This window comes from Corvus cornix, chromosome 4 (assembly GCF_000738735.6).
Source record: "Corvus cornix cornix isolate S_Up_H32 chromosome 4, ASM73873v5, whole genome shotgun sequence".
NCBI classification, from domain to species: Eukaryota; Metazoa; Chordata; class Aves; order Passeriformes; family Corvidae; genus Corvus; species Corvus cornix.
Window position 1 is genome coordinate 65953598 of NC_046334.1, and position 17671 is coordinate 65971268.

At 42.1% G+C, this 17671-nt stretch overlaps 1 protein-coding gene and 1 long non-coding RNA gene across 2 annotated transcripts in view; one reads left to right on the forward strand and one right to left on the reverse strand.

The window, feature by feature from the left end:
• Positions 1–1086: 1086 nt before the first annotated feature.
• On the forward strand, positions 1087–8769 carry LOC104690924 (stem-loop binding protein). The gene is made up of 8 exons (XM_039551313.1): positions 1087–1405; positions 1676–1807; positions 3996–4100; positions 4618–4677; positions 4932–5063; positions 5624–5773; positions 7038–7122; positions 7821–8769. Exons 1-8 carry the CDS (start codon positions 1362–1364, stop codon positions 7935–7937), a joined length of 825 nt encoding a protein of 274 aa, XP_039407247.1. The 5' UTR covers positions 1087–1361; the 3' UTR covers positions 7938–8769.
• LOC120409932 overlaps positions 8127–17671 on the reverse strand; it is a 33025-nt gene continuing 23480 nt past the window's right edge. Inside the window, exon 2 of the long non-coding RNA XR_005601803.1 lies at positions 8127–15172. This is a non-coding gene — a long non-coding RNA (uncharacterized LOC120409932). The remainder of the gene's footprint in view (positions 15173–17671) is intronic.

Genomic DNA, 17671 nt, shown 5'->3' on the forward strand with positions numbered 1-17671 from the left:
GCATGACTTTGGTTCAGGAGCACAGTTACGTTTTCCATAGTCGTGTGTGGGAAAGGAGAGGTCCCAGCAGAGCAGACTTCTCTGCAGGAACATGGATATTCATGCAGATGCCACACAGAAGATGCGTGAGTTTGTACAAAATTTACTACAGTAAGGCCAGGCAACAGGAAAGGAATTTTCAAGGTAAATCCCTTCATGCATCGCAAGGCTGAAAGTGTATCTTCATTTAAAAAAATCCCCAAAACCAAACAGCACCTGTTACTGTGTGTTCAGAAAGTCTCTCCAAAACCATTGCTACTCTTCAATAGCTGCTTTTGTGTTTTAAGCTGATTTTAAAAAACCCACCAAACAACTTTTCCTTTGCTACTTCTGCCATCTGTTTTACCGGATGTGGTACCTGGGGACATGGTTTAGTGATCACCTGGTTATACAATAATGGTTGTATTTGATGATCTAAGAGGACTCTTCCAACACATAATGAATCTGTGATTATAAGGCTTTTTCAACCTTAGTGGTCTCTGATTCTAAGGACAGAAGAAACCATCTCTCTGAAGTGTCCCACCAGTCTTCAGGCTGCAAGGGCTGCAAATGTATTACTGTTTAAAGCTGTTTGTGTTCTGTTGGAGTTCTTCAGGTTGTTTCTAAATTGCTGTTCTAAAATGTGAGGGTATGCCCAATAGCAGGACGAATGGGATCTCGTTGTGCATGCATGTGCAATTAATAACTCCAGAAAGCTCCACGAGCCAAGGCCTAGCAACCTCGTGGCATTACCCAATCTTCTTCACTATTGATAAGAAATTTCATACCATGTCATTGTGAAATTTATGTGGTAACCATCGGGCGTGGGGTTTGAACTGGCCCTTGAAATACCCTGTCCGCTTCATCGACTGTAGAGCCGTGCCGGTGACCGTCATCCTTCATATCTGAATCGCGGGAATTTGTATTTTCCCTTTTGTTTGGGCTGGGTTTTTTCCTGTTGTTTCACGTGGGTCCCGCCACCACCGCGCGCCAAAACCGCGCGCCACCGCTCTCGATTCTCCCGCCACCACGCCCCGGGGGCGGGGCCGGGCTGAGCCATTACCCTGGCGGGGGGTGCCGCGTGTGTGAGGCCGTAAGGGTGCGGGGCGGCGGCTGAGTTTTCCCGCTCTCCCCCCTCCCCTCCGCACCTGTTCCCGTGGAGGCGCCCTGCGGGGAGGCGGAGCGGGCGGTGTCGCCCCGCGCCGGCGGGAGATGCGAAGGGGCTGAGCGGGAGGGCGGCAGCGCTTCCTCACCGCCCGTTCCGGCTCTGCCTCACCGCCCGCCTCAGCTCCTTCACCGCCCGGCTCTGCGTCCAGCCCTCCCTTCCGAGGATACCTCGCACCATGTCCTTCCGCCAGCGGAGCCCGCACGACAGCACGAAGAGCAGGTAGGGCCTCCGGGCTGAGGCGGGGGTGGCAGCGCCGGGCCTCGCTCCCCCCGCGCTGTCCGGCTCTCGCTCCCCGCCGTCCCGCGGGCGAAGTTCTCTGAGGGGGTGGGGGGGGGTGCGCAGAGCTCCCTCAGAGGGCCCGCAGCGAGTGGCGTCGCCTCGCTGCGTTGGCGGGAGCGAAATCGGTAAAAAACCGCGGTCTCGGAGGGAGATTAAAGCGCTAAAGCCCAGCCGGGTGCTCACCTCGTGTGTCGCTGTGTTTGTCGCCAGCACGCAGCACCCCCCGCGCTGGGCCCAGGCGCGGAAACGCGGCGCCGATGGGAAGCGGCGGAGGCAGAACGAGCCCGAATCCTCCGTGTTTGAGGAAAACAAGCCCAGGCCTGAGGACAGCCGGCTGGACAGGTGAGGAGGAGGTGGACAGTTCACCAGGAGCTGTTGAACTAAAACCGTTTTGCTCAGTTTTCCAAGCCCTGCCTGTTTATCAATCACTCATCAGCCACAAATAGTTCGTTTTAAAGGAGGAAAAAGGATCGAGTGCAATGCCCTTATCTTGGCATTCTTAAGAGTCAACATTTTTCGTTTTTACCTCTTGAAATACATTCTTGATAATTTATGTTCTATTTCATGCTGGTTTACTGCCATTTATCAAGAAGTAATAACGTACAGGCTAATTATGTTTGTAAATACAGGCTGTACTGTAAAAAGAAATTACAAAAATTCAATTCTTAGAAATCATTTATTTTATGTTTCTGAAGGGAGTACAGACCACCTTGAGAAGCTGTGTTGTATTTCAGCACATTTGTGTGGGGATCCGGTTTTGAGGTCACCCCATAATGGTCACACTGCTGTTCGCTGCCTTCCGTGTTTCCCAGCACAGCTAGACTTAAATGACTTATTTTGCATCACATTTGCAGTCTGAGCTATTCATGCCACAGTCCCTTTAGTCACTTTGATCGGTGGATGGGAGTTGTGGCCACAGCCCAGTTGATTGAATCAAGGTTTCTAATCTAAAACAGGGTGGGTTGTGCCTTGTAACTACCCGTTTTCCTTTGCTGACAACAAGGACCACGTTGGTCAGTGGCTCAAGTTACACTATCCAGAGTAGCTTAAACTAATTCCAGGAAGCATGGTTGAATAGCAGTACAAGAATGAAACTTTACACATAGTTTTGTCAGTTTCAAGGTAAACAAGCAACATTTCTGTGTGTCTTCCAGTATTGAATTGTGCAGACTTATTTCCTGGTTTCAGTTTGGATTGAGCTCTGAGAGAAGTTGTTCTCTTATTGGGCTGAAACTACTTTTTGTTTATGCCAATCCAACCATGTCAAATTAAAATTCTCAAAAGTAAAGAAGATCAGGTTGGAGGCTGGGTCATCTATAATCACAGCACAGGTGCAGAATCAAACATATAAAAAGGTACCTCGCAGGGTTGAGGAAAAAGCTCAGGAGTTGAGAACAACTGGGATTCTGTTTGTTCTCTGCCACAGGAGAGCAATAATTGAACATGGCCTGTGTTCTCTGCAAAACTAGAAATCAGTAAAAGCAAAAGTTAAAAATCCTTGGAGCTTGAACAGATTTTTGCAGAGGGACCTGTACTGTTTGCTATGGATTTTTAATTTCGCCAAGTTTGTAACTGGGTTTCAACTAAATGGAACTTTTAGTTTGAATTAAATAAAACATTCAAAGTTGTGCAAACCATTTTGGGAGCAGGGAGGGAGTTGGAGGTGGTTTTAGTGCAGATGGATCTAATTCCCTGACTCTAAGGGACATGTTTGCACAGAATCCTGGAAAGTCTCCAGAGCATTTCGAGATCTACTGAAAAAGCTGTGCTCTGTAGGATACAGTTTTGAGTTTTACTTAGTGAAAACTGGTCATCAGGAGGACAGATGGGAAACATTGGATAATCTGAATGCAGGCAGCTCTAGATGGCTGGGAAAAGATCTGAGCTTATTCCCGTGCAAGAGTCTGAACCTGCTTTCGATGCTAATGGGCTGCAGTAAAGTTGTTAAACCAGTTTGCAAAGCCATAGTAAGTCTCAGTTTCCTAGCTAAAAAAGGACATTTTTGTGCCTTTGCCTTCTCTAGTAGGCATATATTTACACAGAGAAACTCCTGGTGCTATCATGTAACTTTAATTAATTACCTTTACATCTTGATTCTGTGTTCTAATTTTTGTCTCTTATATAGCTAATGAGTCTGCAGTCATGAAAATATAAATAATTGCTAAGTCATTTAGTGGAGTGAAAACAAGTGAGTGAATAAATAAAGCGGGTATTTCACATACCATCTTCTGAAGGACACGAGCTGGAAGTTACTGAAAACACAGGCTGGGTTAACAATCTATGCTATGTTTCTATAGATACCTACATAAATTTTAAGAAAACCCAACACAAACCACACAACCTCAAGGTGGAACTCCCAACTGATGCTTAATTTTGCAATGATGAAATTTTAATAGAACAACACAAGATTTTTATGGCCATTTTGAGTACTGTAAATAATTATGTTTAAGGGGTCAAGCTGTGAGTGTGGGAGATAAATACAATAACCCAGGCTTTTAACACAGAGCCTTAATTTTTTTTTTCTTTCTAGTTTTACAACACCAGAAGGCCCTGGACCCCTTTCCCGGTGTTCAGACTGGGGAACTGCAGTGGAAGAAGATGAAATGAGGACCAATGTCAACAAAGAAATGGCAAGGTACCCCTGGGTGTTTAAAATGAAGTGGGGAAAGGAAGGGAAATGGAAATTGTCTTATAGAATCTGTTTCAACTCGTATTTTTAACTTCACCTTTGTAGCAAAATCAGGCCAACCTCAGCCTCTTGTCTGCTGCTTTTAGATCAGCTTTGGGTTAAGTCCTGCAGGAATGTCATGGAAAACTCTGGAAATTGGATGTGTATCCCTAAATATCTCCCTTTTGGAAGAAGCTTTTCCTGAATCTCTTAGATTGAAATATTTGAAGTACCCTCTCACTAATGACTGTTTAATATCATTGCTCTAAAAAGTTGTTTTAGGGAAAACAATTAGGAAAAGAAAGTCCTTGTATTTTTATTTTTTCTTTATGGAAAACTGAAATATTTATTTCATAGTGGAAAGGCCTCTACAGTGTCTCAAGTGCTGCTGCTTTGCTGAGAAGTTAATTCAACTGTGAGCTGTGACAGTGCTTTATGTTCTCTTTGTGACATATGTTCTTAATACTGATTTAAACTCTTACAGATACAGAAGAAAACTCCTGATAAATGAATTTTCAAGAGAAAGGAAGTCCTCCTCAGGAAGGTAGGTTAAATTTCTAGCTTAGCTGAGGAAAATCTTGAAAATAGGTCTGAATTTTCGTTGTACAGTGTTGCTTCTTAAACCACACAGTTTAAAATAGTTCATCTTAAGTCTGTTCCAACACCATAGTTCAATAACACCCTGAGCATTTATTTGAAAAGTTTTAACACATTTATTTATAGTCTTTTACAAGTGGGTTTGTTTGAGTGTCACTGGTTTTCTAGTAGTCCCAAACCTAAAATGTTTTTTTTCTTCAGTTCTGATTCAAAGGAGTCCACGGTGACAGCAGAACTTGAGACAGATGAGGTGGTTTTGATGAGAAGACAAAAACAGATAAACTACGGAAAAAACATGATTGCATATGATAGATATATTAAAGAAGTTCCTAGGTAAGCTGCTTGGCTTTATGGAAAACTAAATGTTCTTTATAAGCACATGGATGTACTACACTTGGTATCCAATACACATGCAGATAGAAGGCATCTACAAATGAAACTATTGAACTTTTAAGATATGTTTCGACTGTTAGGTCACACTAATAATGAACTGAGATGTGGTTTGGGTTTTTTTTTTTTAATGAGTCTATAGAAGAAATACCTCATGCTGCAGAAATGGAAATGAAAGTTCTTTTGGTTGTCAACAAGAGGAAATGAAACTGCTTTTTGCTGTGAGTTGTCTCATGACTTAATTATGAAACAAAATGGGCTACAGTTGCAATTGAGTTTGGAATGAGGTTTTCAGACCTATAAATGATAATCCTTTTTTTTTTTTTTTGACTTGTAGTCAGAAAAACTAAAGTTCATATCAAGCTGGCAAGTCTTTGCTTGAGTGCTGGAATTGCACATTAGTCTTTTCTCATAAATAATACAATCAGTCTTTACATTTAAAGCCATGTTATGTATGTGTGAATAAAACACTGATAAATTTTCCATGTCTAATATCTGAATAGATGCCATCGTATACCAGGAGTTCATCCCAAAACTCCAAACAAATTTAAGAAATACAGCCGTAGGTCATGGGACCAGCAAATTAAACTGTGGAAAGTGGCACTGCATTCTTGGGATCCACCAACTGAAGGAGGATGTGATCTGCAGGAAATGTATGTACAGAGTATTCAAGATGCTTTTATAGAAATTATGATGTGAAGTCTCATGTTTAAGAAATAAACATTATTCCCAGCATAGTTCTTTTTGAGACAAGTCTGAATGCTGAATGCTTTCACTAACTATTTGTCCACACTTAGTGCTGTTTAGTTCCTTCTCAGTCAAAATATCCAATAGCTTCCCAAACCTTGCTGGTGGCAGTAGACTTGCCCAGTGTCCTTGGAAGGGCATACATACATATCCCTCACTTTTTTAATGGTGAAAGCAGAGCCAGTTCTGCACTGCTCTATAAAATAAATCACCACACCATCAACATGAGCTGATTATTTCAGGGCAGTCTTCCAATTATCTGGTAGGAGCAGTGCTGGAGAGTTCTCACTAATGGCAGGTCTCCTGAATATTGAGCTTGGACCAATCCAGTGTACAAGAACCTGCCTCACCCTTCCCACTTGCTAGTTCAAGAACAATGCTGTAAAATGTTGTTTCTTGACCAGAGAGGGAGAACTGTGAACTCATCCCAAGGTGCCACTAAACTCAGCATGGCCACAAGTGTTCACAGTCCAAGCTCTAGCAGATTTAGTGTGATGAGCCAGTTATTTTCTTCTATAGAAAGCAATACAGCTGATCAGGCAACATGTGACATAAAATGGCACTAGAGAATGAAGGGGACAAAGATGGAACTTAATTCCTCAGGAAGCAGTTTTATGTTAATAAAGAAGTGTTTTTCCTTGATGGAATGCTGATTTTAAAACCAGTGCAGAGCAATAGGATCTAAAAGCAAAGCTTCCTTTTAGCTTCCCTTTACTTGCCATCAGTGTGAGGGGAAGTTGGCACTTTGGCCAGAGCCCTGCTGTGTGCATTGGTGTTGAAATACTACCTTCAGATGCTGGGGTCTAGCTCTGGGGATAATGGGTATTAAATCTTTGCAAAACCAGATGGATGAAAACCTTGTCTGAGAAAAAAAATTCCTTCCTCTCCTGTAACATTTGTATTGAGGCATTGTTTGAGCATTGGGTTTTCATCTTTGACAAGTTGCACTACTCAGTCTCAAGACTTCTCATTCAGTCCTTGGCCATTTTGGCTGTACTGAGCTGTCCTGCAGTTCTGTTTGCTCTCCCCACTTTGCCACCACTGTCCCTGTGATCTCTGTAGGTCTCTTTGCTCTCCTCTGGCCATTGTTTTCAGAACTGCACCACAAACTGCAGCTTAACACTAAAATATCAATTTGTTTATGCTGTATTATTCTAAATGATTTTACAGTTGTCCAGTTGACCTTGGTGAGATGGAGACAGAATCTGTTGGAAGCAATTCTACTGAATCTCAAACAAGCTGTCAAGATAATAATGTAAGCATATCTGTCATTTGCATAAATATTTGTTGATAATTGCCTCGTTGCTTAGAGTTATATCCAGAGTAGCCTGAATACCTGACAAATTCCATCATCTACTATGTTTAGGGACTGTTTAAAAAGCTGAGCAGTCTTTAAATTCAGGTATTTTCCAGCTATAGCCATTATCTGTCTGTAGTCTTGGTTTAGAGGATTATAATTTAAATGATCATCTCAAATTAAAAATATCCCATTTTTTCATAGCCTACAAAAGAAAATTTCTGTTGAAAGCAAATCAGTTATGAACTGTAATGTAGAGTTGAAATACTACTTTAGATTGCAATATCTAATTTCCTTGTCACACAGAAGTAGGCTCCTTTTATATCCAGAAAGCACTTGCTACAGCTCAGCAGTAAAGATCTAGGAATGCTGTTCTTACTGGATTTGTTTTTCTGATTAATATTAAATCTGCATAATGTTTTAATGTTTGCATATATATGTCCTTAGAACACTTGCAAGGTATCTTCAAATGTGGTTGGATGGGCAGAAGCCTACATCTCTTTAATCATAAGGCTAGCATTGGGTTTTATATGGCCTTTAAAGCATTTTTAAGCCTTTGTTATAGGGCAGTTTAAATGAATTACAGAAGTTAATTGAATTACCTGTACTAATAACCTCTACTTAATTAGTAATTATTAATTGCCTTTGCCTTCCAGGATACCTGTTCTGGCACTCCCACCAAAGTTCGACATCTTGACTATCAAGCAGAAGGAGAATTTGACTTGGAAGTGTGTTTGAGTGAGCCACTGAAAGAATTTGATACAGTGAGTTAAATAGTCTTGTGCAAACTGTTTTAGAGAAAGTTCTTTTTAAATTTGAGAGGTTAGCTTGATCCTTAATCTGTTAAGAGTAAGAAAGCTTAAGCAAAGTTGAAGACTGTTCTCAAAGTTGTGGTTGGTCTAGATATTCTCCAGACCAGACTTCTGTAAAATTGCAATTAAGTTGTGTGACTTCCTGTTAACTTTTAATTTATGTATATCAGATTTTTTTAATAGGAAAACTAGCCAAAGGCTGTGCTATCCCCTAGTAATTATAAATAGTACAGCAAGATCTCACCAATTTCCCCCCACTGTGAACATGATTTCAATTGTCCACCTGCAGATCAAAAGCCAAGTAGGGAGATATTTTTTTTGTTATCTTGCTTTTACATCTGGCTCTTCTAAAAGGTCTGACTTGAAATAATGCACGTGGTAGCTGAACCATGTGGCTGATTAGTACTAGTAAACCCATCTACTGCAGTTACTGTAAGATTAACTACCTTACCTTAAAAAAAACCACTTTATTTGCAAAAATGTTTCAGAAACAACTGGAAATTAAATACCCTCAAGAAATTGGAGGTCAACATGGTAAAGTCTAAGCAATAATGTTTTTTTCAGAAGCAGTAGCCTTAATTTGAAATTTGTAAATAGTCATCAGTCATTTATTAATGCAGTCAAGAAAACAATGTCTAGGGAAAGAGCTTGATTCTTTCAATTTGCTGGTTTTAAATGTAAAACTGTTGTAAATGATAACAACTGTACAGATTTTCTGCTGAGAGCAATTCGTGTTTCTGTTGCTTTTGTGTGGGATGTTGCTGGAAAATAAACAGAACTGCGTTTACTTTTACATGCGACTCTTCATTTCCTGCTAGCAGTGCTCTGTGGATAATGAAACGCAGGGAAGTACTGGAAGCCAAGTGTCTCATATTGGTACTAAGCCAGCATGTATCTGTGTTAGCATCATCCTCTGGCTTTGAGGGAGACCTTAAAATCTGTTTACTTGTGTGCAGGCCACCAGAGTGAATCTGAGACAGTTTAGTTTAGTAGCTGTCCATTAGCTGGTTGCCAAGTTCTGTTCTCTACGAAAAACTGCTAGAAGAGCTGGGTGAACACTTCAATCTTCTTTACATTTTCTACAGTCACCTCACTTGTACTTAAACTCATCGACTCAAGGGACTATCTTAGCAATTAATATTGCTTACAGCTGTCTAATTTGTTAGGCACTCTTGAAATCAGGTAACTTGATCTGATGGGGAAACTTCCAAGAGGAAGCAGTGGCATTGGGATAAGGTTGGTGCTAAACTCTGATGTTAAGGAGACAGCCCTTCCTAACATGTATTTTTCCCAGAGAAGGCAGCAAAATGGTAGTTGCTTTCTACCTGGACTGAGCCCCCTCTGTCCTCCCCAGATTGCTTTTCTCATGTCACATTTTCTGGCCATGCTGTCTCTGGTTGTTCTTAAGTATTTCTGTTGTGCCAGTCTGTACCTGAGTATCAGAACTGCCAGTAGAATTGTTTTTTTAAAAGACAGTTTTTCTATCCTGATGTAGCTACCCAAACAGGTTGGATCAGTGGATATTCAGGAGATGGTTTAGAGGTTTCTGAAGGGTAAAGTTACTTGCACCTGGTTTTAAAATAAGGAAGCACATGGGTTGGGACAATCTCTCCAGCACAAATGCAGGCTGGGGTATGAACAGATGGAGAGCAGCCCTGAGGGGAAGGACTTGTGGATGTTGGTGGGTGGATGAGAAACTTTAAGTGACTCAGCCATGTGCACTCATAGCCCAAAAAGCCAACTGTGCCCTGAGCTGCACTAAAAGCAGCGTGGCCAGCAGGGCAAGGGAGGAGATTCTCCCCCTCTGTTCTGCTTTTGTGAGACCCCACCTTGAATGCTGCATCCAGCTCCGGGGTGGAATGTGGGGAAAACATTGTGAAGAACACTAATCCCTGGGCCCTGTAGAAAGATACCAGGCAAACAACGGGGATGTACTGTTCTGTTATAATGGAGTACACAACAAATAATTCTCCTTTGAATCTCTTGAGATGCTTTTGAAATTCTGCAGAGTAACTTCTCAGTGGTTAGTCCATAATCTGCAATATAATTTTATATTAATCCAGCTAACCTGCTACTACTCAGACAAGGTTCTCAGCAAAGGCCTTGGGGTATGACCCTCTTGCTCTCAGCATTGCCTGTGCCCTGGTCTCTGAGCTGTGCTCTCCTGAACACAACCCCACCCTGCTGAGATGGGTGTTGCTTCTCACTGTTCTGCACTCACTCTGTTCCATCTCTGCACTATCCTGTCACCTTTCAGTGTGCTGTCACTTCTGCTTCACACTGTAAGGTTCTATGTCACTGTTCCTTTTTTTTTTTTTACTAGTTTATCCCTTGTTTTCTTTTCCTGTGTTGTGCTCCAGCTTGTTTACAGATAATTCTGTTGGTGTCATTAAAAGCAATCTGAGGTGTTGTTCAGCTTTCAGTTTTGTGCTGTGCAGCACTCTTACCCAGGAACAGGGTGGGTATGATCCAGACTAGAAATGTAGCTGGTCTGTGTTCAGTAGCTATTTGTGAAACAGGCTCAGATTTGTTACTTTTTCCTGAAGGAGCTGGCCGTACACAGTAGTGTCTTCACTGAAATTATTCCCCTTTGCCTCAATTACTCGGAGCACTAAGCTTTTATGGTTGGTATTTAAAGAGAGCACTCAGTTTGGATGTTTTTCCAAAGGTACTGAACACCGAATTGGAAAACAACCGGGGTCTTTTTGTGATAGAATTAAGCCCTCTAGTGGTTAAATGTGGGCTAACCCCATCCATTTAGGGCAGTATTTGGTAATAGAGGAATCTTACGGAAAAATAATATCCATATGTTCAGTTGTGCATAGTTGCATGCAGTGGAGTTTGCTTCAGATGGAGAACAGGCAAGTACTGCTGTCAAATTTTAGCCTTATTAGGTTAAATTCCTCTAAAAATGAAACTGAGCAGGTTGTTCTGTAGGCAGCAGAACCTGTCAGCCCTGCTTTTTATAGACCTGTGCCTTCTGGTTTGTGTTTCTCTTACTCCCTTCACACCAAGCCCTGTCCCCTTTCAGCATCCTCATGCCATGCCTGGCTGACAGCAGTTGTGGCTGTGGCTAATTTAAAGCTCCATCTGTTTTGACTGGGCCATTGGTACATGTGTGTGGGTAAGGTGGCAAGCAGAACGCTAAAGGCCTGAGCTGTCCCAGCTTGTCCCTCACTTGGGCATTAATTGGGTCTTCCTTCATTACTCAGCTGCTGTCACATAACCTTAAGGAACATATTTACCTTTCTGTTTAGTACCTGGACAGCCAGTCCAAAAATTAGAAAGTGGGCAGGACGGAGATTTTGGAAAAGACTTGCCAGTACAACAATTTAATGCTCTAAGGAAGCCAAGCTAAAATCAGCTTTCTTCCATGAATCCATTTTTAAGTCCAAAATACCATTCAAACAACTTTCTGTTCATGCAAGTATTTACTGAAGTTATTTTCAGGATTATCTGTTTTATTGTGCTCTTAATGTAAATAAGAGCATATGGAGAGCAACTACGTATGCCTGAGGATGGATCTGTGTGGAAAGCTGGGAAACTTCTTTATCAAAACTGGACTGGTAAAAAGAGCCATTCTGAAAGAATTTTGACCTTACTGGAAGTTCTTGCTCTTCTGTGTTTTCTTCTTCTATATGGTTTCTCGTAATGTGAGAAAATTGGTTGCTATCTGTTGAATACTAAGTTTGAGTGCTTCCTGACAACTAGGGAGAATTTTGCCAAAATATTATATAAATAGTTAAGCGATTAAAATTACTTTGTGCAGTGTCAAAAATCCATTTTACTTTCAAGGAAAACAGTGTAGTTAGGATGTAATATATACACTTTAGTTAGGAGATAAAGCGGTAATGCTGAGCAGAATTTACTCTAGTTGTGTAGTATTTAGTTTTGTGGTATCTGAGTAACACCTAAATACAAAATATGCTAGGAACCAAGATTTAGCATCTGCCACTGCTGGCCCCCCACTGTATTTTTTGATTACCACTCCTGTTCACTCTTTGAGCTGGTCACTTACCTCTTGGATTGTGTTTAAGCACAAGAGAAAACTAATTTATCCAGAAAATGCTGATTCATACACTCCAGAAATAACTTCACTTTGAGTGGAAACTTGGAACTTATTTTGTGGGTTAAAGTGGGGCCCAGCTGTCTGTGTTGGGACCTTTCTATCTATCCAAGCCTCTATTGAGAAAGTTTCTGGGAGGTACAGGAATGGCTCTAATTATTTGCAAAAACAACGTTCCCTTTTGTGTTTCTTTAGAAAGGGGCTATTCCATTTCTGCTGAGAAATACTTTGTTTTCAGAAATATGAGTGCCATATAGAGATGAAGATTTGGGCCTGCTCTTTGATTCCACTTTCATGTGCTGGAATCAAAGATACTTTGGAGCACTGCAGAGGGCAGTAAAAGTGCATGTTTAATTACAGGCACACAAAAGGGAGCTCTGAGTTGCTTTACATTTGTTGTAAATGCCAGGAATCTAATTATACTTACTGATTCTGACCTCAGGAGCAACCCATAGTCCCAATAAAGCCCCCTCAAGTCTGTCATCTCTCACTGTTCATTCCATTTCCAGTTTCACTTGATCTTAAGCCCATTATTACAAGGAATGGAAGATAATAGTAACTTAACAGCAGAGGAAAAATGGACTTCAGGGGGGAGAAAAACTCCTCCTGACAGACAGTACGAGCCTGCTTGCATTTAAAATCCTAAAGTATCTGAAAATGCTTATTTGTTTGAACTTCACTTTTGTGAAGAACAGAAAACTATTTTTTCCTGAGGAGTTGAGATTTCCCAGGGAAAATTAATTTCAGGATTTTATCCACAGCTGACTAGTTTCAGAATATTCCTGAACATGGAATCCATATTCCTTGACATGTGTTAGAAAGTGTTTGTCTCGTACACCTACTAAGCCCCCAGTGCTCTGAAAGCGTTGCTGTCTGAGTTAAAATTACACCTGGTAGTTGGAGTGTTGGATGTGAAATCGTAGCAGGGAATTAGCAGCAGCTGAGAGGAGCGTGTTGGTGAGGTTACCACGTGTGTGCACAAAGGAAAGAACATCAGAAAAAGGAATAGAGAGCCAGTCCTACCTAGAGACTGCTCATGCCGTGAGCAGCTGAATATTGTATTGCAAGGACATGGCAAAGATAGAATTAATAGGTATATCAGGAATAAAATGTCATTTTGGTTGGCCCCTGCACTAGAGCACTTATCTTGAATTTAAAGAAAATTAAGCCAGCCAGGCTTATCTGGAGGCAAGACTCATGCTTTCATATGCTGGTAGAATTTCTGGAACAATGTACTCCAAAGATAAGACTAGTAAGAAATGTGCAGTATTGATTAACAAAGAATGGCCTGATAGTGCTTAGAAGAATTTGATACTAAGTCTAGTGACCTGTCAATTTACCAAAATAATAAATTACTATTATTCTGACATTTGATCATAAAACTCCTTTCTCTCATTCTTACTGGAGAAACTAAACTGGCAGCAACAATCTTGATGGTAGACCATGTGTAAGGCACAGAGATGAGGCTTTACCTGATCCTTAATCTATTTTTAATGGAATTCTGACCATTCTTTAAAATACTTGTAAAGAAACATTCTGACTTTTCATGTTCTCCTCTCCAATAGTAAATATAGATACATCAATTATTGGAATGAAAATATTTTATATATATATATAACACTTTAAAAATCTTCTGAATTGTTGACAGAAGTGCTTCCAGTATGAGTGGATCCCATTATTTCTCTGTATTATAATAATGCCATAGGCTAAGTGAGACCTAGTGCAGTTTTACTGTTGGGAACTAAAGGGCTGGATGGATGGAACTGAAGGTTTTGCAAATCATAATCCAGTCCAGTGGAAGTAGTTGTGTTCAAGCAGATGGTGAGCTCCTCAAAAAGTGTCTACAACTGGGCAGGGACAAGCTTCTCATGGTGTAAAAAATATCTATAGACCAAACTTTTGTTTTTAATGAAAAAAGCGAAACTGTCACTCTGGGGGAGTTGGATTCACATCCTTTATGTGCCTGTAGTGGGAAGGCAGCTAAACCAGGGACTCACTTCCCTGTTCTTATTTGGGGACCAGGGTCTCCTCATGGTCAGAAAAGATTCCCAAAGAACCTTCCTGTAAAAACATCACAAAGTCTGTTTTTACATCAGTAAATAAATTACTTTTGGGTGATGCTAAGATATTCCCTCCAAAAAACTCCATAGCAAATCTGACATGAATTTTCAATCTCTAGTTTGAAGAGGTGAAGTGGATTTTGGTAGCATGGAATAATGTATACCACATATAATGTCTGCCAGCACCAATCTGTTTCACTGGATCCACTGGTAGAATCTGGCCCTTTGCTGGAATTCAGCATAAAGTTGTTTGGGTTTGTTTTTTTTTTTTAATAATAATGTGATATTTTTAAAAGTTATGAAAACTCGTGTCTCTAAGAACACTGAGACCTGAAAATGTGACTTCTTTCATTGAAGAATGTGGTTTTTCTTGCTCTCGTAGCCTGTCTTGGTTTGGCTTGATGCATTCATAAGGGAACAACACCAGCAACTTTATAAAAATGTGTTTTACAAATTAAAATGGGTATTGATGAGGGGGAAAAACCCACATTCTTGCAGGTCAACTAAGTATGTCTGACTATTAACAGCAAAGTAGAGCCCCTGTATGAACTTTGTTGTAAATCAGCTAATAATGTATTAAAGCTCAGAACAGTGTTTTGCTTTCGGAGTCTTGCTGCTGTGAGTTCTCCTTTTCACTAGGATGCAGATAAAAAAGGGATGATCCCTTTAAGAGCTTGATAGGTTAAGTCACAAAATTCATATCTCACACACCAGGCAAAAAAATATGCCAGCAACTGCTGGGAAAATGACAACTGTGGTGTCTGATCGCTTGTCAAATCAATGAGGCTTTTCTCTCCTTTTGGTGAGAATTTATTTGCAGGGGTTGGTGAGCTGAGAAAATAAGATTCCTGACCTAATGGTCACCCCCATTGGTATCTCATTGTGGAAAATACTCTCTGCTGCAGTCCATTCAAGTGATTGGCAATGACAGCTTGGATGGATATTGTCAGTTGACAGGGCTTTGCACTCTCTCTGTTTTAAAAATGATGCGAAAGATCCCTTCCCCAGTGTGCCGTGCCACAAGTTGGGTTTATGAATGAACGGATGAATGCATGCTTCTCTCCTGTCATCTGCAACAAAAAAAAAAAAAAAATTCCAATCCCATCCCTGAAATGATATGCTAAGTAAATTCACACACATGCATTTAACACGCAAATGGTGCCCGAAGGCAAGCTGAGCAAGCCCTTCCAAACACTGGGGCTGTATTTTTTTTTTTTCTAGTCATTAGGAATTTCATGGAAAATGTGAAACTGCCCACTTGATATGGAAAATCTCCATGAAAAATGTGAAATTCCAGTGTTTCCAGCAAGGTTTTGCTGACAGCTCATGCATGGAGAATAGCCTGAAAGACATGCATGCAATTAAGGGATCCATATAGGCGAGCTGGAGAGAACAACACAGGCAGTGGGGGATGTGGCCTTTGCTAGGGCCAGCTGGTGTCTGCTCCTGGACTCTCCGAGGGCACCAGACCATTGAGAGAAGTGGGGCGAAAGGGGAAAAAAGAAAACACAGAAGCTTCAGAGAAAATGAACCAAGTCTATCGGAGAAAATCCCAGAGCTCCTAGGTAACACTGTCCCTCCCTGTGCCCCCCCTGCTTGGGATGCTCTGAGATGCAGCTCAGAGTGTGACACAAGTTTCTTGTTTTCACAGACGTGACAGTAACCATGCAGACAGAGGTGGTGGGGAGCACAGCCAGGGAGCCAGCTGCTGGGCTGGGAAGATGAGGATGAATGGTTTGGGAGGGAGGGCGTCCAGCTTGTGCTCCGTAATCACGTCAGGCCTGTCACACCACTGCTTGTCAGCAGTTGAGGAGAAGCTTCGCCTTCTCTCCTTTCTTTGCTCTTTCTGAATGGTTTAGCCCTTCCAGGAAAGGCTCAACTGTGCTATTTATTCTGGAAGAGGGATTGAAAAACCTTCATGTACGTTGTTGAATGTGGAGGGTAAAACAGAATTCCAACCCTCCCCTGCCTGCCCCCTACTGCCGCTGCAATAAAACCACAGAACGCTGCAGGTACTGACTCCTTGCCTTGCCTGTGGTCATTTATCTGCTGTCCAGTGCCACCAGCCCGGTGCTGCAGCACTGTGTCACCTTAGCTCCTGGTTTAACCAAGGGACACGGCTGGATGGCGTGTGAGCTGGGGGCTGCAGGTTCACGGAAGGCAAGGCTGGAGCGCAGGAACTGCCTTGCAGTGTATTCTGTTCTGAAGACATCCCCATGAAGCCACTTAGTGCCATTGCTCCTGTCTGACAGGGCAGGTGTTTGACAGCAGGCGGAGAGGTCCCTGCTCCATGCAAAGCCTGGGGTAGAGGTGTTGAAGTCATCAGGGATCCGTGCTCTTGGAGGAGCCACATGGATGGGGAGCAGCACGGCTCCCTTATCCACCTGCACTGCCACAACTCCTGATGCTGCTGGATCACCCTGAGCTGGGTCTGCTCTGTGCTCCTTGTGCCCTGGAGACCAGGATTCATGCCACCATGTCAAGGAGTGCACAAGCACATAAAGGAATTAGGAATGAACTAGGAAGCCACTTGCCTTGCAAGGGTTTCCAACGCCCCAACTCATCGTTCTCATTTGGGGGCTATTGCGCAGTTTTCTTGCAAAGCAAATAGGGTTCATTTGTAGTGTTCTGTTTGCTCTGGTTGGGAAATATTTCTTGTATGCCATGCTTGGGAGAGAAGGTGGGAGACAGGGTCATAAGAAGGGGGGAAAATGAAGCATCAGTTGTGTGGGAATTTAGAGCCAAGGTCTGCTCTGCAGGCAGGAGAGATTGACTTGAGAAGAGCCTGGCCATGGAAACATGATTTCTATTTAATAAAGGACAGGAAAACTATGCAGCTTCTGAAATAAAGCAAAATCATCTCAGTTGCCCTCTCACAGCTGCACCATCAAAGGAATTACATTTAAATGTTTTGTTTGGACTCTTCCCCCTTTCCCCCTCCCTTCCCAAATCCCTGAGCACTCACTCCCACGCACACAGAATATATAAACCATGCAGCAAGGGTATGAGGGTCCTGGTGCATGAGCTTTGCAATTGCAGAGAGAGGAAGGTAAGAAGCTTTTGCTGTACTCTAGGTCACTGTTGTAATTGGAACAAATTGTTAACTCACTGACTTAACCAACTTTTTCCAGAAAAACTTGGGCATCCTGTGCAGCAGCAGTGATTTGTAGAGGTCTGTTTGCTTTTCCAGCATCCTGCAGTCCAGGGGAAATGGAAACAAAGGGGGACTCCTTGTTAGACCTCATTGGCTGAGGCTGCAGTACAGGTTATAGCCTTGCTCTGGTTTTTGGGGAGTCGTCTGCTTCCTCTTCTGCTTTTTAGCTCTGTGTTCTTTTAAAGAGGGTGTCTTGTGTGGCCTGAGGAGGACAGTGATGTGAGAGGGGAGAGCACTGCAACATGAGGACAGGAATTACAAGACCTACCAGGTGTTTCTAGTAAAAGAGAATTATGTGCAATGGAGAAGATGCTGTCTGCTGGAGAGGTCCTTGGGGAAGAAAGTAAATCCAGACATCCCCTTCACCTTCTCACAGCAGTATCCCAGTTAACACACTTGCCCTGTGATGCTGCCA